This window comes from Anthonomus grandis, chromosome 6 (assembly GCF_022605725.1).
Source record: "Anthonomus grandis grandis chromosome 6, icAntGran1.3, whole genome shotgun sequence".
Lineage (NCBI taxonomy): Eukaryota > Metazoa > Arthropoda > Insecta > Coleoptera > Curculionidae > Anthonomus > Anthonomus grandis.
The window spans coordinates 2510055-2532636 of NC_065551.1; the positions used below are offsets into that span (position 1 = coordinate 2510055).

The 22582-nt window shown below is 32.9% G+C and overlaps 2 protein-coding genes across 3 annotated transcripts in view; both read left to right on the forward strand.

Annotated features, from left to right (window-relative positions):
* Positions 1–22098, forward strand: part of LOC126737588 (exportin-6-A-like) — a 320333-nt gene extending 298235 nt beyond the window's left edge. Inside the window, exon 19 of the mRNA XM_050442568.1 lies at positions 22089–22098. The gene's annotated coding sequence lies outside the window, so the exon portion shown is untranslated. The remainder of the gene's footprint in view (positions 1–22088) is intronic.
* On the forward strand, positions 12796–16380 carry LOC126737589 (anillin-like). Of its 2 annotated transcripts, XM_050442570.1 has the most exons (5): positions 12796–14338; positions 14390–14681; positions 15172–15506; positions 15560–15973; positions 16028–16380. In XM_050442570.1, the coding sequence occupies exons 1-5, from the start codon at positions 14072–14074 to the stop codon at positions 16277–16279; spliced, it is 1560 nt and encodes a 519-aa protein (XP_050298527.1). In that variant the 5' UTR covers positions 12796–14071; the 3' UTR covers positions 16280–16380. The 2 variants fall into 2 exon arrangements, with proteins under 2 accessions (XP_050298527.1, XP_050298526.1); XM_050442569.1 differs by having other exon boundaries at positions 15560–16380.
* Positions 22099–22582: the final 484 nt, after the last annotated feature.

Sequence of the window (22582 nt, forward strand, 5' to 3'; positions counted from 1 at the left end):
GAGCGGTCAAATTCAAAGTTAAAAAAATAAAAATAAGTAATACTTTATTTTAGAATAGATTTCTTATTAAATTTTTTGGCCCTTTAGTTTAATGTTTGTCTTTGATCAGTAAAATGGCTATTCAGTGTTGCATAGCTAAAAAGAGATTCTAAAAAATATCTATTTTTAAGGCGTGACAATCGAAAATCTGATCCAAGAGTAGGATTTTGGTGACTTCCACTAAAGTGCCAATATCTCGAAAACCATCGATTTTTTACTAATTACTTACTACATGGGTAGTAAGTATTTCATGTTACTGGAGCAAAGAAAAAATGTTCAAAATTGCAATGCCCACAGAATGCATGAGCCGTAATCGTTTTGAACTTCTTCTCCGTATGGTTCATTTTTCAAACAATGAAGATAACAGTATTAACGATCGATTACATAAAATACAACCAGTATTGAACAAGGTGCAGAAAAATACAACAAGGTAAATAAAAAAAAGAGTTTATACAACCCTTCAGAAACTGTTTGTATAGATGAATCTTTAATTCCATTTAGAGGAAGACTTGTAATGAAGCAGTATATAAAAAACAAGTGCCACCGATACGGAATCAAGTTGTGCAAGTTATTTAGCAATAACGGTTTCACATACAGCATGCAAATATAGGCAGGGAAAAATTTGGAACTAACCAAAACTACACCTACAAATGTGGTAATGAACCTATGTCAGCCAATTTTAAACTGCGGCCGAACTGTTGTCACCGACAACTGGTACACTAATGTGGAGCTGGTTTCTACACTATTAGATAACCAAACACACAAACAAGGTGTGTTTATATATGTGAAAATGGTCAAAAAACGTGACAAATCAACACAGCGTAAACAATGGAAAAAGTTAAACTTGACCAACTTTTATCCGGAACGAATGCGGAGCTGTCACTTTTTCAACATGGCCGCAGCTGATTCAATCATTATTCAGTTTTGTGGTCGCGTGTTCCCGCATCTCCGCAGTTCAAAAAAAGTTGAAAAGGCAGGAATTTGGATTAAATTTCCTACAGAAAACTCGACTGACCAGGCAATCAACGAATGGGCACAGTTTTATAGATTTCCCTGTGCTTTTGGTGCAATTGATTGTACTCATGTACCAATAATAAAGCCATCGCTACATGGTGACGAGTATGTTAAAAGTAAAGGCTGGTGTAGTATAAAAAATGTGCAAGCAACTTGTGATGCAAAAGACATTTTTACATCCGTAGATGCTCAATGGCCTGACTCGGTGCACGACAGTCGTATTTTAAGAAGATCAAATATTTTTGGTATGATGAGAACACGTCAACAGAACTATGCAATTATTTTAGGCGATGAAGGGTACGGCATAACACCATGGCTATTAACACCGTATAGAAACCCCACCACACCTCAAGAAATAGCGTATAATAATTTACATAAAAGAGAGCGCGTTATTATAGAACGCTGTTTCGGACAACTAAAACGTCGATTCCCTGTTTTGCAACATCCGATACGATTGAACATTGACAAAATTCCGTCAGTAATCGTCAGCGCTGTAGTTCTGCATAATGTTGCTAAGTATTTAAATGACCAATTACCAAATGACGAAGAAGAAGTAGCCGCCGAGGATCACGATGGTGAAGAAGTTGTGGAAGATAATGATGAGCTAAATAACGACTGTCAGCGTGGTCAACAGAGACGAGAAGAAATAAAAAATATAATTTTTCAATTGCAGTTGTAAATATACTACTAAGTATGATACCATACAGTGCGTTTTTTTAATGCGGTACATAGGATTTTACATGGTAAAATTTCAAGTGCATGTTAAGTTTATTTTTACTAAGCCTATGCAGACCAAAATTCACATAGGCAAAGTTTAGGTCTCTAGAAACAGAACAAGCTTTAGTTTCTTCTTAAAAACGTGCTAGATTTTCAGAAAAATCAAATTTAATCTTAGAAAACAAACACTTTTTCATAGCCTTGTATATTGATTTAATACCAGCTATTTTATCATTACATTGACAATGTCAAAAAGGTGACTTAAATGACGTCAAAAACGAAATTTATTTAACAAAATAAGCATTTAATTTTAGTAAAAATAAATCCATATAAAAAAAATGAAGAAATTAAATTAATAATTTGTATGTTAATGCTCTTAAGCAGCTACTTCAGGAACAAATTACATCACATTCTTTTAAGAACCGTAAATTTGACGAAGGGTTTTTAATTACTCTTAAAAGAAATCTTTCTACTACTTATTCATAATCTTTCTACTACATACTTTCTAATTGATTTGCGTAGAGCTGGGCGATCTGGATATAAAAGCCAGTAAATACATTTGCCATTTCCTGGTATGAGACTGATACAATCTTCAATCTTACTCCAATCGTATAAACAAGAGTCATTTTTTAATAAATAATTTTAAAAAATTGAGCTTTTATTTGTTGTTATGTCAAAACATTTGACAACTAATGAATGTCTGTAGCCGGTGGTCATGTATTGTACGGGGTATTTCAAAAGAGTCGATTTTTTAATTTTTAAATGAATTTTTAGAATAAATTTAAGCATTTTTATTTTAAGAACTGGGAGTAGTATGCTGCTAAGAGCCCAAACTTGGCCTGTGTCAATTTTTATAACTACAGTAGAAATGTGCCTAACATGCACTTGACATTTTAACATGTAAAATCCTATGTACCGCATTAAAAAAAACGCACTGTATAATATCAAAAGACAACATGAAGCTTGAAGGAGGATTTTTTCGACAACAACTTTTTCAGCATAAATATTAGAAATTCTTCAAGTCTAAACATCTTCTAGAAAGTTTTCAATGGGCCACACTGTATAATGTTATATTTTATGGTTTTCATTATTCTGATTTTTTTTAAGTTAAATTTAGATGTAAGTTGGTACCTTAATCTCAGTAAAGGTCATTAATTTAAAAACGTTAACAACGAAAACAATTTATTCCTTTAGTTACAACTTTCTGAACAACACATTATTTATTTCTACAAATTGATCTCCATTTTCTTTTTGTATTTTTTCCAACAATAATTTTTCCTTTTTCTTTTGAACCTTTATTAGTTCCAGCTGTTCCAACAATACCAGTCGTTGAAGCTCAGTATTGGACAAATTTGAGGTTTCGTCTGTTTCCTTAAATTTGGATTTTTTGGTAACTGAAGACTTATCAGGTAAACACCGAACATGAGGTGGAGGTGGAATAAATTCTTCAGTTTGGGACGTTGATGGCTGAGGTTGTTCCACAGATATTGCTCCTGAAATAATTTTTTTGGATCAAATAGCAGCAAAACAGTAATTTATACTATTCAGCGAAAAAAAAACCGCTGCAAATTCAATCAATACTTCCACATCACTGTTGGAGTACCTAACCCTCCCTTAGTACTTAGAAAACGACACACATCATATTTTAAGTTTCGACCTTGATGATGGATTCGTAAAATAATTAGTAGAACTAGATTCATTTAGCCCAAAAATATTACCTTAAGAAAAACTTATAAAACTTCATATTATAAAATGTTTCCCCCTCTTAAATGTTTTTTCCCCCCAAAATTCAGTGGGGTGTAAAATCAAAATATGCATAACCAAAAACCTCTAAAATGACATATTACTCGATATTTGATACAAAAAAACGTTTTTTTTTTTTAAATTTTATTCCCTCCCTATCCCCGTCCATTTTCTAAAATATTCAGTGGGATCTAAAATCAAAATCTTCATACCCAAAAATCCCTAAAATGACATATTACTCGATTTTTTACATTTTTTTTATTTTACTCCCTCCTTATTAGGGGAGAGTGGGGGAATATCGACTACTTAAGCGCTACTGAGTTTTTTAAATAGAAGTATTTGTACAAATATGTCTAAAATGGTAAAATTGCTTTGTTACTTTATCTAGTAGAAGATTTTTCTATTGCTTTCGCAAATGAACAAATATTTTTTTCTAAAATGGGTTTTTTGTAAACATGGAAAAAAATCGGGTAATTTCGACCGATAGGATAATATCGACCACAGTGTAGGGTAAAATGTGTGTATTTGGAATTCATTTTATTTTAACATTTAAACATTAATTTATACTGAGTAAAAGTCACAAATATATACTGAAGCTTTTTCTGCGCTAGTACATTTAGCATGAGCCCAGGTTGCACAAGAACGGCACCGCCACCAAATCTCATTATTGTATCCAAATTATTCACAAATAGCACAGATTTCATCAATTGCTCTTTCCTCTCCAACCGGGGTTTCCTGTAATCTGTAATTTTTCTTGTGACCTTCTTAATTTTGTCATTTCCCTCCTCCTTACCTGTAATTTTTTTTGTAATCTTTAATTTTTCATTTTCCTCCTTTTTTTGTTTTTTTAATGTCTTATTTTCGAGCTCTTCTTTTAAAGGGGTAGATGTTAATATTTGAAAATGTTGCCTTTTTCGCTGTGAAATTCTTCATGAAACACTGGAGGTGGACATAACTCGTGAAAGGAAGTATTTTCCAGTGTTCCTTTAATTTTCAGGGTTTTATCACCATCATCGCTTAGACTGTCTTCCGCAACTTCTTCCAAACTGAATTCAGAATCAGACTAATCTGATGACAATCTACTATTACGTAAGGTATTCAATCTTCCTGGAAGATCCACTTAATCCACTTCGCCCTGATTTTGGAGAAGGAGTCTTCTGTCTGAATTCTATGGGTTCTAAAATATTTTCTGATGTATTTTCCTCCAATGGTAAATCTCCTGGAGCCGTTGTATTTGGCGGATCATTATTATCTTCATGGATAGGTACAAGGTCTTCCTCACAAAACGCATCACGATTGATGGGAAATATTCCGGTCGGTTTAAATCCGTTTAGAGCCTTCTCTATTGTGGTCACCCTATTGTAAGTATTTCCAAAATGTTCGACAATATCTGTGTCTTTTACAGTGTCTTTTATTTATTCATAATTTCTACTTTTCATGTACTTATCACATTCACATCACATTCTTGGTGGTAAGTAGTTTTCAAGGACTTGAAGAAAGTTACGTCCAGAGGCTGTGTCCTGCGAGACGTGTGGGGTGGAAGCAATAGTAAATGAATGCCAGCATTTGGACAAAAAGTGTAGGAAGCTAAAGAAGAATGAGCGGAATGGTTATCCAGTATTAAAAGAATAGGTTGCTCTGGAATAGCATTAGCGAATTTCGCAAAATGTTGCAACCATTCGGTAAACAACTCTTCGGTAATCCATCCAGATTTTGAGCATTTGTATATCGCGCCTGCCAGACCATTTTTTTCCAAGCCATCTTTCATACTCATTCTCTTAAAAATCAACATAGGCGGGATATATTGCCCGGATGCACTAAAACAGCACACAATCGTAGTATTTTGACTCCTTTCTCCGCTTGTTATCGACTTCTCTCCTTTTCTTGCCAATATGCGACCCGGATTGTGGACATTGGAAATACCAGTTTCGTCAACGTTATAGATGCGATGAACTTCAAAATGGTATTTTTCAAATAGTAACTCTACATTATTGAAAAAAATATTCATTTCTTCTCTGTTGAATGCGGTAAATCTTCTAAGGCTAGTAGCTTCTGGTTTGCGAAAACTAAGCTGCGGATAACGTCGCATTAATGAGTAGATCCAATCCTTGCCGCACATCCCGTTCTCCTTATTAAAAGGATGTTTAATTTTATTTGTCTCTGCATATTTAAAAACCAATGATCTTATGCTTTGAACTGTCAATCCATAAAATAATTTTGACAGTTTTAATATGGTTTCAACCATTTCTTTTTCCTGATTTTCGGAAAAGACAGGTTTCCTTCCCAACGTAAGTTTTTTTGGTTGAAATCTACCTTTTAGCCTATCTTGAAGAGTACCATATGGTAAATTAAACATTCGTGCGGCACGCCTAATAGATAATGTCTTTTCTCCCACGGCCTTTATTGCTCTTTTCTTGGAATCCTCCGTCCATGAGGAACGTCCAGTTTTTCGGACGTATGTTCGCGGCATCTGAAATGAAATGCTGACATGTAGGTACCTAATACTTACATTTATTGCGCACTTTATTATATAAAATATAAATATATAATTAGGCCACAAATATTAGGTAGGGTAATATCGACCAGTGTGATCGATTTCACCCGAACCGGTTAACCTAACCTAGATTTTTTTTTACTCAAAATATGTGTTATAAGTGCACCAAATTGGACCTAATAAACGAAAGCATATTTGCAGCATTATATAATCAGGAAATGCAATACATTTCAAATGTAAAAAGAGTTCCCTACCTTAATAACGGCAGCGGAGTTTTAATAAAAAAAGTCTAAACACGAGCACAACTATCAACAACAACTAATCGTATAAATCAGGCTCATACGAAGCCATCTCTTGGTCGGTTGGTATATTACGCCCGGATGGCGCCAAGTTTATGAGATTTCAAACTGGTCGATTTTGCCCGACGGTCGATATTCCCCCACCTTCCCTTACCTACCTGGTACTTTTTGAAAAACAGGGTTTTCTTGTCCTTCCATTAGCGCCAAAAGTTGTTTTTCCCACGCGTTTAAAACAATTTTCTTATTTCCCGTTGCAGTTTTGTCCGTCCTTTTCTTCAACTCGGTCTTCATATTTTGGATTTTCTTTTTAAGTTGTCTTTCAGTTAAATCCCTTCCAATTTGCAAAATATATTTTTGGTGGATTTTTTGTATGTTTGTTCTTTTTGCTCTATTATTTTAGGAACTTGCGATTTATTAAATAAAATATTAGAGCTTTCCAACATTTCCATCAATTTCAGGTTGGACGACATTTTTGCAGGAACTTCCTCCGTCAAAAATCACTTGTAGAATTTTCTGAATCACTACTCATTTTGAACGTAAATACTTTGCACTCGGAAATGATACTGGTTTAAAAAATTTATAAAAATGTGCTCGATATTTGCCTTTGTCGATTTGCAAATCGGCAGTTAAAAATCGACAGGTCTGCGCCTGCAGTTCCACAGAATTTCACGGCCGACTGATTAGTCACAAAAATATAAATATAGGCCTTATCAGAATAAAAACATTTTTTCTTTGAATGATTTCCTAAATAAGAACTTTAAGTAAATACTTAAAATATCTAGCTTTTGTTAGTAAGTAAAAGCAAAAGGTTATTCACTTCAATTTCAGCAAATGCTATTAGCAAAAGCTAAATCTACCTAGTAAAAGCTAAAGCTTATACTTCATACTAAAAGCAAAAGCTAAGTTTTTATTCACACTGCTCAATAGACTATGTTATAATATATATACATATAACAGACTGTAGCTTGTAAGGTTGAATTTGTTTCCTTTTATTTGTGTAGGCGTATATGCTGTCAGATGTTCTTTTTTTTTGCTGGTTGATGTACTCTTTATAATTTGTAACTTTTATATTATTCCTATTTTGAAACTTAGTATAGTATAGATATGTGGAAGAACAGGCATCTAGATATCTGAATCTTTGTGCGCTAAATCTCGCCTTTAAACTATTAACTTTGTAATTGTATTTTTTTCCTAAATAAAAAGACCTTTATTATTATTATTATTAGTCAGGATATACACAGAAACAGCTCCAGGCGTATATGACAGATACATTAAATACTGGAGGAACTAATCTAAGGATTGTTTATCGCAATGGTAAACCTATAATTGTATCGAATCAAAATTTAAACTAGCAAGGTTGTTTAACTTATATAAGTATCGCTTATCAGAATGTCAGAGATTTGAACACTGAAACTGAAGAATTTTATAAGTCTGTGTCTCTCAGTGATAACCATTTGGTAGCAATTACAGAGACCTGGATCCAGTATGGTGTCTTAAATGGCGAACTATATTTTTGTTATTTATATTCAACCACAAACACCACTGTCTCAATATCAACTTTTTTTTAAATTATTGTTCTGTGTATGAGCCCATACACAGAACAATACAAGGTCATCTTCATTGGAGAATTTAATATTACATCTATTCCCCAACTTAATAAGTTAAATGATTTTATGGTATTATGCAGTTTCAAACATTTTAAAACATTTAAAAATCCCTACAATAATATATTGGATTTTGTAATAAGTAATTTTGAGTGTAAGGTTCGGTTGGGTTGAGTTGGTGAGGTTGCTAAAGAAAATCAAACACTTGTTCCTCAAGATAAATAGCATCACAGCATCAATGTCTCCCTGGTCTTGGGAATACATTATCATGTGGCTCCTTTCAAACTAATCCCCATAGCAAATGCTACGACTTTAAAAAGGCTAATTACCCTCTGCCATATAAACTTCTCTTGGAGACCAATTGGCAGTTTAACTACTACGTCTGACGTCAATCTGGCAGTATCACTTTTCTATAAGCATCTATATGACATACTCGACCAAACAGTGTATTTTTTCAAAAAATATTTAAAAACTACATTTTTAGATCACTCACGAGATGTAAATTGAACCATATATCAATGCATTTTTTTAGTAGCTCACTGACAACCATCGATGATTTACCAATATTCAAGACAAAAATAGAATTTTACCTGCTCCAAGGTCTTATACATAGTGCAAATTTAAGTAATATTCCAAGGCAATCTCGAATTGCTAAGTAATTTTTAAGAAAAAGCCCAAATTTGGTTAGACAGATAAACCAATTCTTATAATAGAGCCATAAAAAAATACTCTAATAATTCTAAAAGGGATCTTAATACCAATCCATCTAATAAAATAAGGGTGGAAATACATTTTTAATCTACCTTTTACTATTGTTGTAAAACTTTACATTATAATTTTTAATCCACAGGTAGTTTAAAGTAGCATATAAATGTAGAAGACGAAGCAAAAATACCATTGTAAAATTTAATTTCGAACGATCAAGTTTCAGAGCGAAGTTTAGTGCGGTGAAACAAAATGGGTTTTCTTAGTAAAACAGTAAAAAAGAGCCTCGAAAAACTGAAAAAAAAAATTAGAAAACCTTCACAGAAAAGTGAAAATAACAGCAGTTATAGTGAGTTTGAAGGTAGGTGTAAATAATTTTTTCTCAATTTTGTCAAGTCAATTTTTATAAGCAAACTGTATCCTCATTTAAGTAAAAGTTCATTAATATTAAATTATTGTAATTATTTAGTATGTGCTTAAACGTTTCTTTGCTTCTTAGATAATATGATGACGAGTTTCTCTTTGAAAATTTATATTGATTTTTTAAATTCTACTTTTTTCATTTTTTATTTTATTTTTTTAAAATGCTTTCGTTGATTTAAAATTCTTACGGTAAACAATGGATTATGCAGAATTATTGCTATTTAATTATATTGCTATTATTGCTAAATATTTGCTATTATTAAAACAACAAATGTCATTTAATACAGATATCTAAAAACCACTTAGTTTTTGAGTTTTTGACAAAAAACATATTGAGTGGTATGAATAAAAATGAAGTAAATGCTTATGCTACAATTTTAAGCATCTACTTCGAACTATATACTACGATATGAAGTATCTAAACACTTCCGGTAGTATTTGCTTAACGTCGAAGTATCTACTACTGTTCTCGTAGTATCTACTTTTATTTCGAAGTAAATGCTTTTAATTGATTAGCATCACCTCATTTCAAACACATGAAACAAACAGGAAACAAGAGAAAGAAATTAAATCAGTGGCAACAAAAATTTTTTGACTTATGGAATGGAAGAATGAGAATCCAGTGATTAAAAAAGTTCCAGGTAAAAGCCTTATTATATATTATATTTTTTATTTAATTAGGTTTGACTTTGTATCGTTTTAGGAGCTGTAACTGCAGGCACCAGTAAAGACGTTGAATTTGCTTTTAAAGAAGTTGGTAATGATAAAGAATTTATGGTGTATTTACAAAAGAAATTATTACTTCAACAAATCAACACTGCCGTAGCTCAAGAAAAAGCTGCTATAGCGCAAGAAAAAGCCGCTAGAGCTGTAGAAAAGGCAGCAGGAGCTATAGAGCAATTTGTAGAGAATTACTTCGCGCGACATCAGGAGACTTTTTTAATTTATTTAGAATTTATAGGTACCTACAAAAATGTATGTGTTTACTATTAAATTTATTAATGTATGGATAATATGTCTTTTTTGTTGAAAGGGAAATAACATTTCAGTTTATTTACTTTTCCCATATGTTTATTAAGTTTAATTATTTTGTCAAAGTTTTCATAAGATATAAATATATGTATTTGTATTTATTTACATTTATATGGCTGCAAGCTAATTTAATAACATTATTAAATTGGTAGGTAAATTACAATTTTAAGAGAAAATATTATTACATTACAATAATAATATTGAAAATATATTTTACGCGGGCAACGCCGCGGGTATAAGCTAGTTAAATATAGTATACAGGGTGTCCCACGATAAACTGCGGCCATTTTGGCAGATTTTTATTGTTATCAAGGCTGCCAAATTTTCAAAATTTTCCAAAGCCTACTTTTCGAGAAATCGATCGCCACAGTCCGTCGTGGGACACCCTGTATGTATAATATATAATTAAAATAATAAAAAAAAATATTTACTGTTTCAACGTTGTCTGTAGATCAGTGTTGCAATTTCATTTCGAAACTGGATACCTCGGCCTCTTATTTCAGCGTTATTTGGTTGAGCATATAATTCAGGCATAACTACTTCTGCTATATCAATTTCATCAAAATGTTCATCTGGATCGTTTTAAATTTTTGCACAGTTATGTAAAATATACTACATACTCTATCTGTTTTAAGTCGAATGGTGTAATTTAACATAAGAAATATTTTTTTTAACTGACCAAAGCATCTTTCGATAATAACACGTTCTCTTGCATGTATTGTATTAAAATATTTTTCAGTATTTGTTGTGGGATCTTTAAATGGTGTCAACATCCAAGGAGTTGCACCATATCCAGAATCACCCAAAAAACAAATTATCTCTTCATTGTTAACCATAATAGGGTAAGTAGGACTATTGTACCAAATTCTGGATTCATGGACAGATCCAGGCCAGGAAGCATCAACACTAGTAAAAATTTCTGCACTATTACATGTTGCTTGAATATTTATGCTAGAAACTCCTTTTCTGTTAATATATTCGTCGCCATGTACATATGGTTTTAAAATTTTAACGTGAGTGCAATCAGTGGCACCGATGACATAAGGTATTGAGCTATGTGCTGCCCATTCATCTTTAGCTGTATTGAGTGTATTTTGGGTAGCCGGAAATTTAATCCAATGATTTTTCTTGCGACAGATTTCATGTGACACTTTATTAATAATTCTTAAAACAGTTGATTGATTAATTCCAACATCAAGGCCAACGCCTATCTGAAATCCAGGGTCTCCTTAAACAAAAATAACAAAATTACATTATTTACCTTATTTTATTTAATTTTTACTGAAACATACCTAGGCTTCTTAAAAAAACTTCCATTTGTTGAATGTGCGTAAGAGCACCTCCTCGAGTCTCATTTACTTCGGTCAGAAATATGTTAGCTAGGTAAGCTACGTTTTCCCTACTAAACCTAAAAGAATAAAGAATTTAAACAATAATTAAAAGCAATAATAAATTATTGCTCAATTACCGAAATATTTTATGGTATAAAATATCATTATCGTAGTTGCGTCTTACGTTATATATTTTTCTGTTACGTAGTCCATCAATTTTCAAACAGAACACCGTGGTACTCTTAGTGAAGATGCACTTATAGCAACTTCGCAAAACTTAAGTACATACTACATTTCTCTTGAAAATCGTAGCATCTAGTAGGTACTTCAAATGGTAGTAAACACTTTTGGTAAATACTACTCGATGTAGCAAGTTCCGGAAAAAATAGAAGTATCTACTTTAAAATGTAGTTTCTTTTCAGATTTGAAGTACATACTTCGTAGAAAATACTAATACTTCTAGTTTTAGCAGGTACTCCTTTTTTATTCATACTACCCATTTTTATACATAGATTTACTAGTTAGTCTAGTACATCACGTATTATCTCGATTTTTAATTTTTGCCGCTTAATCTTTGACTATTTGATTTTATTGATTTACATTTAAATAACTAATTCATCCAACATAGACCCACACAGCAATTATGAACTATCTCCTAATTTGCACCACGTTCAGTACAACTTTTACAATATAGATTATTGCAAAAAAGTCATCAATTTTACTGTTTCAATTAAAAGCATGAATATATTTTAAAAGCATCATGTATAAGAGCGTAAAAAATACTTTAAATTCAACAGTATATACAACAGTATATACCTTTTCCAAATAATTCGAAAAAAAAGTTCAATTCTTTTCATTTGGAAAATAATTAGTCTATTTTCTTCTAATTTAGAAATTCAGAAAAGCGCTCCATAAGATCTAAAATAGTGTTTTTATTAAAATGAAAATGGTGACTAAGTAACCCATAAAAGCACATTTAAGTGGAAATCTAAACCCTCATTACTTCACATAAGTGTAAAAATAAATGACGCTAAAAGCTAAATTATGCGCGTTAAGAAAATCTGGTAATAGAAATAAGTAATAGTGTTGACGGAATATTTAAACTCATCAATTTTTATTAAGTAAATAAATTAGATGGAATTTCTTTGCAAAAGAGTGATAACATAATGGCCAAAGAAATAATCTCTGCAAACAGATATGATCCAAAACAAAACCTAATTAGATAAAATTATCAACTATTTGTCGATTTATTCTATTGACTGAAGATTAGTGTTAGTTTAATATATCTAATAAATAGTTGAAAGTACATAAATACCCTAATTAGGAATGAGTAAGGTTTTAGTGAATATAACAAGAATAATTTGGGTTTCACAATTTGATTTAATATTTATTCGAGATCCTATTCATGAGGAAGTCTCGTTACTGGAATCGAATCAAAATATTTCACAAAAAAATCCCAAAATAATAAAAACTCAGGAAACCTCGACTGCTATACAAACACCTATCCTGGATAGTTGTTCGGACAGTGGCATTTCCGCGACATCCGCATCGAAAAGGGAAAGGAAAAAACTGCAGTTTTCCAGTAATTTGGTGAAGGAATTTGAGTCTGATCTTCCCGAAAACAAAATGATTATCCTAGGACAAACGTGCAAAGCTAAATTTTATGAGGTGAGTTATTTTTTATATAATTGCAAAAAGGAATTTAAAATTTTCAATTTCTAGACCCAGTTGCCTCAAAATGTAAAAATACTTCTATTTACAAAAGAAATTTTCTTAACCTTTAGTCAACTGGAACAGAGTCAGGTACAAGTGGTAACTCTTCCTGACTCAGAAGCCAGTCCTGACCAGAGTCCAAATATATCAAAATGTGAAAAAAGTCCTCCAAAACCGATAAGATCTGCACATCGAATGAAGTTGATTCTGGAGCAACAAAAGCGTAACTCCTTAAAAGTTAATGATAATGAAACGTCTAATTCAATGGTAAATATTCACTTTCCTTATACCACAACATCGTCTACGACCAATGAAGGTCTTGGGTACAGAATTCAATGTATTTACTTGCAGTTATTGGTCTAAGGCAAAAGTTAAAAAGAAAGCGATAGCGTTTCGCCTACTCTCCCTCTACTAATTTCATCCCGACGCAAAATTAACGTAAAGATAGCCGAGATATACGGCGTATTGCATTTTCCATTCCAGCTGGAAAATGGACTGTTGGAAATCGATATAGCATTGCTCTTCTTTTTTCAAACTTAACGCTTTGACTATGAATTTCTGTTAATGCATGGATATTTTGGCACCCCAGAACAAATTGCTAGGCCGGTATATGACCAAAACTTTTAGGATCTAAAATCGATTCTCAGAAACCCAGATAACATCATCCCATCATCCAGCGAAGATGAAACGACTGTAAGAAAGCAACAATATAAAACCCAGCCGAAAGCAACTTATGCTAGAGTCATCCCAAGAAGCTTCAGACACTTAACAACCCCAGGCGATTCATCTCCAGAGCCCGCTTCTACTTCTTGCACTACCTCACGAAACTCCAAAGAAATCCTATCATCACCACCATCATCGAAATCAAATTCAAAAGACAGCTTGCCCACCTTACCTGGATCAGAACATTTTCTTCCGAAAGTCAATTCTTCATGTAATAGTTTAAATGTCTCTACAATGCAGAATAAACACATTTGGTCCCTAAATAACTTTATACCATATAAGTGCCGAATCTGCAAAGAAGCAAAAAATTATTATTGTGATAAAATTGAGACGACAGTGGCTCTTGTACATGAACCCAATTGGTCTCTGGATAAGACACGGCCAAAGAGTTCGAATAAACCAGAAGAAGAGCCAAAGAAACAGGTTTTATGCCAAGAACACAAATTGGATAAAGGTATTAAGAAGCTGGAAAGTGAAAATGCACTCTTCGACGAAAATAAGGTAAAAAAACCTAAAATCACTTAATTGATTTTGATTAATAATGACTTACAGATTGAAAGTTCCGGATCGTCAGTAGACAGCGATGGATTAGAGGCATTGGTCACTGACCATTCTAGTGTTTCCCATTTTTATCATAGTAATAAAAATAAGAAAGCAATATCGAAAAAACCTAAAAAGAGCTTATATAAAAAACAGAATGAATTATATAAGGCATTGAGGCAAACCAAAGATCGAATTTATAAGGTCATGGTGGAAGCATCGAATGCTTTACAAGAGGCTAATAAAACGGTGAGGAGCAACATTGATCAAATTTTGGTAATACAGAAAGTTTTACTAGAAACAGGTAAGTGCTCTTCAATATTTTAAAAATTCCGATCAGTTTTGGTCAATGCATTACTCTTCAATTCAGAGCCTAGTTTAAAACAGATATTTGAACAGAACAGGGTACCTTTAGTGTATCTGCAAGACATAGTCTAAACCAAATTAGTTTTTCTTTAATACGTGTTCACAGTGTATTCTGAGACTAATCAATTTTTCTTCAATGTATGTTTAGAGCGTAGTCTGAGATTAATCAGTTTTTCTTTAATGCATATTCAAAGCGTCGTCTGAGACTGGACAGTTTTTTTTTAATATGTATTCATAGCATAATCTAATACTACTTATGCCTTGGTAATTCAACGCATCTTCGATGTGTAGTCTGATCAGTTTTCCTTGAATAAATTGTTCATAGTGTAGTCTGCAAGTGATCGATTTGTCTGAAGAAGCCGGTCACATGATCGGCTAAAAGTCAGCAACTGAAAGTGTTCTACGAAAAGTAAGAAATAGGTTTTCAGGTGAACGAGTGCAACTAGTAAACAAACGGATTAGCGATATGTCGTATGCTCAAATAAATGACGATTGCCCCTACACAGCAACAATCACTTTATCTAATATTGATCTTTTATTGAAACCCATTGGCCACAAGAAGAAATATGCAAAATATACTGAAAGGTTCCTTATAACAATTTCCCATGGTCTGGATCTGTTTGTATCGGAGTTTATGGAGGAGCAAACTGATCTGCTATCCTTGAGTCGCGCTTTCACGTTTGAGAATGTTTCTCCAGATTTTGAAATTAAAGTCAAGCTATTTTTCATCCGATTGAAAAACCATAGAAAGTACATCAACTGGGTAAGTGAACATCATTAAGTAAGTTAAGATTATTAATAATACTGATTTTTTAGAAAAGATTGTTAAAGTCCTCCACTTCTAAAATAATTTATCAAGATTACGTAGAAAACCAGTTTCAAGAAAAAGAAGTTTACAAGACGTCTTTTCAACTCTGTGCAGAGATGACACTCACTAGGGACCAAATTGAGACCAGCTCCTCAACGCTCATTACTTACCCCAAAGTTTTTCCTAGAATAAGTGGGAAAATCCAACATTGCATACGATGTAACACTGATACCAATGTGAACATCAGTGGATTTTTGGATGTGGGAACTAACAAAGGAGAAGTTACATTCTGGTATACTAGATATTGCATTCTGAAAGGAAACGATCTCTCGATCTACTCTGATCCAAATGACTGGCAGTTTGATAGAGAGCCAATTGAAATGATCAACTTAAGTTTTTGTTTAGGACCGATTACGAAAAAGGTGACTTATTTTTGTTTTTTGAGGACAATTATTGTTATTGACCAACCATTTCAGATTAACAATTGTTCGAAGCCAAGATGTTTCCAACTGACGACTGTTAGGCCAAACAATGGATCGCAAAAAGCGACCCTTAAGTCAAAACCAAATTTCATTCAAAAGCAGTTTTATTTCCATGCCAGGGCGAAAAGCGAGTATGAGGAATGGACGATCCATCTGGATCAACTGTATCACTCATTGATGCTTTTTAAAAAATTATTTTTTAATCAGGAATCTGAAGAATATTCTAAGAACATCTTAGAAAATTGACTTTCTTTGTTGAAAAAGGATTCAGGGATTTGTCTCTGTCTTAATAAGTGATCGGAAGATAAAGCTTTAATTGTTTAAGACTCAATAAATAGAATAATAAGTGTTTTAGGGCCATTTAGTAGGATTCTAAATCTATATTCAGTTTAAATATTAAAAATAAAAAATCCAGTTTACATTTATTTATTTGTAATTTTTTGTATAAACCTTGGTTTTTGACGATCACCACATTTTCATCCTCTAAAACAGGGGTATGTGATACATAATATTTTGACTATTGACAATTAAAGACAACTAAACTTTGATTGTTATTGGTTGATTGTAATTATACGTTTTAGGTTATGTACTTATACGCTAGTTTGCCGGTTCTCAAATTTTGAATCTGTCAGAACCTTGGAACATTGAATACCTACAATAAGGCTAGCTGCAAACCATAGGCGCGATGTTTGAGTTAACCATCTCTCATACAATGATGTCAAATTGATTTACCAATTTTTCATACAATAAATGTTTTTCTTAATCCACTAAATCTTTTTTTCATGTTTTGTATTTTGTAGCTGTCTAAAAAAATGTATTCCCTATAATTTTCTTCCATTTGCTGTTTAATAATATATACTTTGAAATAAAGCAACTAACTTTTCAGAATAAAAATACTCGTAGAAAAAGTTCATGAAAAAAAGCAACTTGGCAACGTAGAATACCCGATTGTTTACATCCTAAGTATCTAAAGTTCTCAATTCGTGAAATATGAACGTTGAACGACACGGAGACTTTTTAAAAAACAATTTTATTTCTTAAAATACAAATTCACAGTATAACGTGCAGCAACAGAAACAATGAGATAAAGCGACTTAAAATCTAAGGTTTATATAAGGCAAAAAGTACTGATGTAGCCAACCCCGCAAGTGGGTAGATTTACACTGGAGAGTCAGCTCTTCTTAGGCATATAACTCCTCCCTCCTTAAGAGGCAAACATAATGGAGTGTGTTTGCTCTTCTGCGGCTCTTCAGGGTTGGAAGTGGCAGGTCCAGGTTTTGGCTTCTGGCATCTTGGAAGCAGCGTCTTCTGGGCAACTACTAGTAAAGTTATGATCATAATAATAACAATAATCAGGGTGAAAACATCTTGTCGGACTTGCATTGTCTTATTTATTTAATGTAACACGACGTTTCGGTTGGTAAGTATCTCCAACCGTTATCAAGTGTAAACCGAAACGTCGTGTTACATTAAATAAATAAGACAATGCAAGTCCGACAAGATGTTTTCACTGTACCATTGTCTACCACCTTCAAAAACACAATAATCAGGGTACTGTTGATTATTGTTGAAGTCTGGATCGGTGAAACGTCGTCAATGGGATGTAGCTGGCTCGCTAGGCTCCTGAGTTCATATAAGTCTTGTATATTGACTTGACTTATATTGGGCAACTTGTAAGGTCTGGATACTTGAGGTTTGTGGTCCTGGATTTCTGGTAGTACCAAAGGTTTCCCTTTTAGTAGTTTGACATCGTTGGAATATATTTTTCCATCAAGCTTTATTCCGCAGTTTGCAGGAACTTGGATAAGGGTTGGTTCTTCCAGAGTTATATATTGGTCGGTCATACATTTGGTAAGGACTTGTGTGTTTTTGGTTGGGATGATTAAGAATTGTCCTTGAGTAACTTGTTCAGCTAGGGGTTGAACAAGATGGGTTTGCAGGGGTGTGCAACTTGTTGGTGGACGTTTTTCCAACAACTCAATAGTGCAACTATCCTGAGGGTAAAAGTTCTCTAGGCAGTAGAATGTTTTTTCGATTTCTGGGCATAAGCTGTCTTCAAATTGGATGTCGACTTCTCCTTGTGCCAGGTAGGGGTATTTTGGATTAATGATGGAATTGTTTTGTATGATAGGAAGTAGGTGCTCGAAAGTGGCTTGTTTAAGTTTTAATATAGGGACATGAATTGCGAAAATTATTTTATTACTTGAAAAACTTATTTGTGTTCCAAGGAATTGATAGTACGAAAGAATGTTTTTAAAATTTGGCAAAGCTCTAGGATCGTAAATAGTTTCCAAGCATTCCATCATTTCTCTGATTTCGTTTATCGAAATTACAGAATTGTGTACAGCATTAAGCTTTGCGAAGGTAATGGCGTTTTCTAGATTATCCAAAAAGTTTATTAAGTTTTGGCAATCTAAATTGATTTCAGAAATTACACCTTCGAAAGAAATATAAAGATACGTATTATTTATTTCATTTTTTATATACATTTGTAGCATGTTGATCCCTTTTTCTAACTTAATTTGGTTATTTATAAGACTAGATATTGTGGAATTATAGTTATTAATAAGTTTCTATGACAATGACATTTGCGAGTTTACCGTCTTGACTAAATTGTCTTTGTCTTTTTGCAATCGCGTCAGTATAGTATTTTTCATCGTCGGCATCAAGGGTGCCAAAAAGCCATTTGTTTATTTTCCCTACTATGTTGAGCAGACCTCTTTTAGTCCTGTCTGTGGTTCAAGATTTAACAATTTACTTTGAGTAATGTTAATAAAATACTCGGTTCTGAGTATTAAGCCATGGGTTAGGCCAATAAAATTTAGATGAGTCGATTTTCCTTTAAGGTATGTCCAGACCAAGAAACATCGCCAGAAACATACAACTTTGCAACATTGCAACATCGAGTTTTCATTGACGGGTTGTATCCGGCAACATGTTGCACTAGATGAGTCGCGTCTAAATGTAAATTTAAATATTATAGCAACAATAAAACATTTAGTAAATAATATGGACTGCTTGGAAGCCGCTGAAATTACTGCAGCTTTTATTATATTTAGTGCTCATCAAAAACAAAGAAAAAAGCGTTGGTGGAGAAGAGAATTATTTAAAAATAATGAAAATTATGGAAATAATTTAATGGCCGAATTAATTCTTAATGACGGAAGTGGTTTTAAAAACTTTGTGAGAATGACTAAAACAGATTTTGAAGAATTATTGTTATTGGTAGCTCCAAAAATCTATAAAAAGAACACGAATTACCGTGCCTCAATTTTACCTTCAGTTCGATTAGCAGTGACTCTTCGATATTTGGCTACTGGGGATTCTTACACAAGTCTGATGTACTTATTTAAAATATCAAAGCAGTACATATCTTTAATTGTTCCTGAAGTTTGTGAAGTGATTATTGCAGTTTTACAAGAATATTGTCAGGTAAGTAAAGAAACACCAATTTTTAATATTTTCTAATTATTGATAAACATCAGTTGGTTTTAATACTAAGAATTCACCAATGGTTGAATATTCAGCGGTTGATGCTTGCTTAGTCATTTCTTTTTCCAGGGGAGAGATTATTTGCTTTAAAGCTTGCTGAGAGTATTGAGTTGTTAACCCGGTGGTATGAGCAGGTTGGCACTTATAGGATTGAAATTGATGAGTATAGGATTGACTGTCAGTAAGTGTATTTGTAGGAGACAACATTGGAGATGATGAATGTGATGAATATACAGATAAGTGCTCGGGGTTTGATTGTATGCAGTAGGTTTTTTTTGAATATCGTCATATTCACCCATCTCCAATTTGAATAAAATGTTATCTATGTGATGCTTAGCTAAATATTCAGCTCGGTGGCTTTGCTTGGCATTGCGCATCCTGCAAGAAACATTTTCCCCATAGACGGGATAATCATCTCTGTTTTCTATTTTCTTCCTTACATCTGTCATAAATTTATACGCTTCTTCGACTTTCTCATCTTCAGCTTTTTTCTTAAGTTTTTTATTTATTATTCCTGGCATTGAAAAACCATTTTCTTTTCTTTTTAATGCAATTGGTTTTTATATGTTAGAAGGACCAGGATTTAATAGATTTTCTGGTTCCGAAGCAGTATAATTTTGTTTCACAATAGTTTCTATATTGCTGTCGTTACTCTCATTTTCATCAGTTTCAATCTAAAATTAAGAAAAGAACTTTTAAAATACTTTTATTATTTACAGTAATAATATTATACATTAATTATAGCAAGCGATTCTTCAGAGTTCATATGCTTTGAACGAATAAGATTTTTTATATCGTTATTGCATGCTGAATTTTGAAAATATTTATTTTTTGAAATTTGCTTAAACATTCGCATGAGAAAAATTCAAAAGTGTCTGATTCAAAAGATTCGACATTAATTGGTCTGTTTAAAGTTGCATTAATAATCTTATCAGTATTGTCTATTATTTCAAGGATTGCATGACCGTTTTTTGCACCGCTAAGTGTCTGTGGGATAAAGAGCTGATCAAAGTAAATCGAAGGTACTAATATTTCGCCTTCGTATACAGAAACAGGTAGACTTTTTAATGTGCGTTCGTGAGGGTTCAAAGATAAGGTGATATTAACGTCCTCGGGTCGTCGAAACTCAAATGGTATTGTTGTTTCGCTGTTACAAAGTATTTGGTTATTAAAGTCAATGTTTAGGTTTGTTTTCAGTAAATCTATGAGCCCGATTACTCCGTCAAAATAATCATGGAAATCAAAAAGTATAAAATTTATTTTATGGTCAAAGGGACTGTAGCTGGATATTGAGTATTTTTGCTACCTACAGCTGTCTTTATTATGGTTTTAGAGTTATATATACAATTCGGGAAATATTTTTCTGCAATATACGGTTTTAGTATTGATCTACTACTACCAGTGTCGATCAACAATTTTGTTTTGGGGGAACTAACTACAAGATAGGGTAGCGAGTTATAAGAAGAAATATTTATTTCTACTATGTTATTTGGCCTGTTATGGATAGGTCTTGAAAATTTAGAGAGTCAGTATTATAGATTTCATTTGAATGTTGGGGTTTTTTCTCTTGTTTTTTTAATTCGACATTTTGATCAATTTTATCAAAATAGTCTTGAGCATAATCTGTTTCCCAATTATCAGCATAATTGGTGCAATATGCGCCTTCATAATTATCGAAATATTCTCGAGAGGATTCATCAGGATATTCCTGGTGATTTAATTCCTGGAATGTGAAGTTGGGTTTTACATTTGGATTTGTTTGGAAATAGTTGCGATTTCCATACTGTGGGGGTGGTCTGAAACTTCTTATAGAAGGATTTCTAGAAGTGGTGGACATTGGTTCCGGTTTTGGTAAATCCCGCGGATTTATTTGACCGGGTTTGAAACATTCTTTGGTTTTCCAAAAACTTGACTCTTTGTGAAATATTTTTGATGTGGTAACTGCCTTGGGGGTGGCATGTTAACAGGGCCAGTTGGATATTGGGAAGTTTGCATTTGTAGTGTGAAAGAGTTATGTTGATTAGGGAACTATGGTGTTTGATAGTACTGTTGTTGATTGGGTGGTGAATTAAATAAGTTATTGTAATTTTGTCTGTTATATGACTGAGGGTTACTCGGGGGATTACTATTCCTAAAGTTATTATATACATTATTATTAGCATTGTGACTAGATTTTTGAAACTTATTTGTTTCGAAACTGCCATAAAGCCTTTCGAAATTTTCGAACTCTTTAATATAGGCCATTGCGTCTTCAAGACTGGAGGGTCTTTTTAGATGGATATTATTTTTTTTAACGCCTGTACAGCCTGCAATAAAAGTGTTTAGGGCAGTTTTTTCGTAATGTTTAATGTGGCACAGTTTTTCATTAGTACTATAGCTAGAATCATTACCTATTTTTTGAGCAATATCGCTTCTTAAAAGTTGAAGCCTATTACCAAAACTTAACAAATGTTCATTTTTGTAACGTCAGTTGTGGTTCTAACTAACTCTTGAGTTAGACAATCCAGATCTCTACGATCTGAAAAGCATTGTATTAAAGCATCACGTAAAGTAAACCAATCAGTTATTTCGGCGCGGTTACCGACTAAACTTTCAGCTTTATTAATTAATTTTTCCTGGATGCATTCGAATATATGTTTATTTAATTCCTCGTCGTTGAGGTTCCTATAACTATCAATAAAGCTTTCGCACCTACTAATAAATTTATTAAGCTTATTGCAATCACCATCGTAAGGCTCATAAGGGTATTGCTTAATTTAGATCTGAAAAAATCCCAATTTACTTTGGGGGTAGTGGATGTTGGAGTCATTTCTATAGGTTTTTCTATTAAAGATAAATCACTGAGCGAAGTACTTAGTTCTTCTATATCGTTCATAAGAATGATAAAATATTCTAAAACTAAATGCGATCCATACGTTGAGATTAAAATTAAATACGATCAATTCGCTGGAATTATCAACTAAAAATTGCTGGAAATAAAATCTATATGCGTTTAATTCGCGAAAATTCCTAAATATCCCTATAAATTCCTTAAACAGAGGGTTTATAGAGGTCAAA

What these genes read in the sequence shown, in the direction of transcription:
- LOC126737589 (XM_050442569.1), top strand. Translation starts at nt 14,072, where the DNA reads ATGCAGAATAAACACATTTGGTCCCTAAATAACTTTATACCATATAAG. An exon ending in CACTCTTCGACGAAAATAAG is followed by an intron (nt 14,339 to 14,389) that starts GTAAAAAAACCT and finishes AATGACTTACAG; the next exon opens with ATTGAAAGTTCCGGATCGTC. An exon ending in ATAGAAAGTACATCAACTGG is followed by an intron (nt 15,507 to 15,559) that starts GTAAGTGAACAT and finishes CTGATTTTTTAG; the next exon opens with AAAAGATTGTTAAAGTCCTC.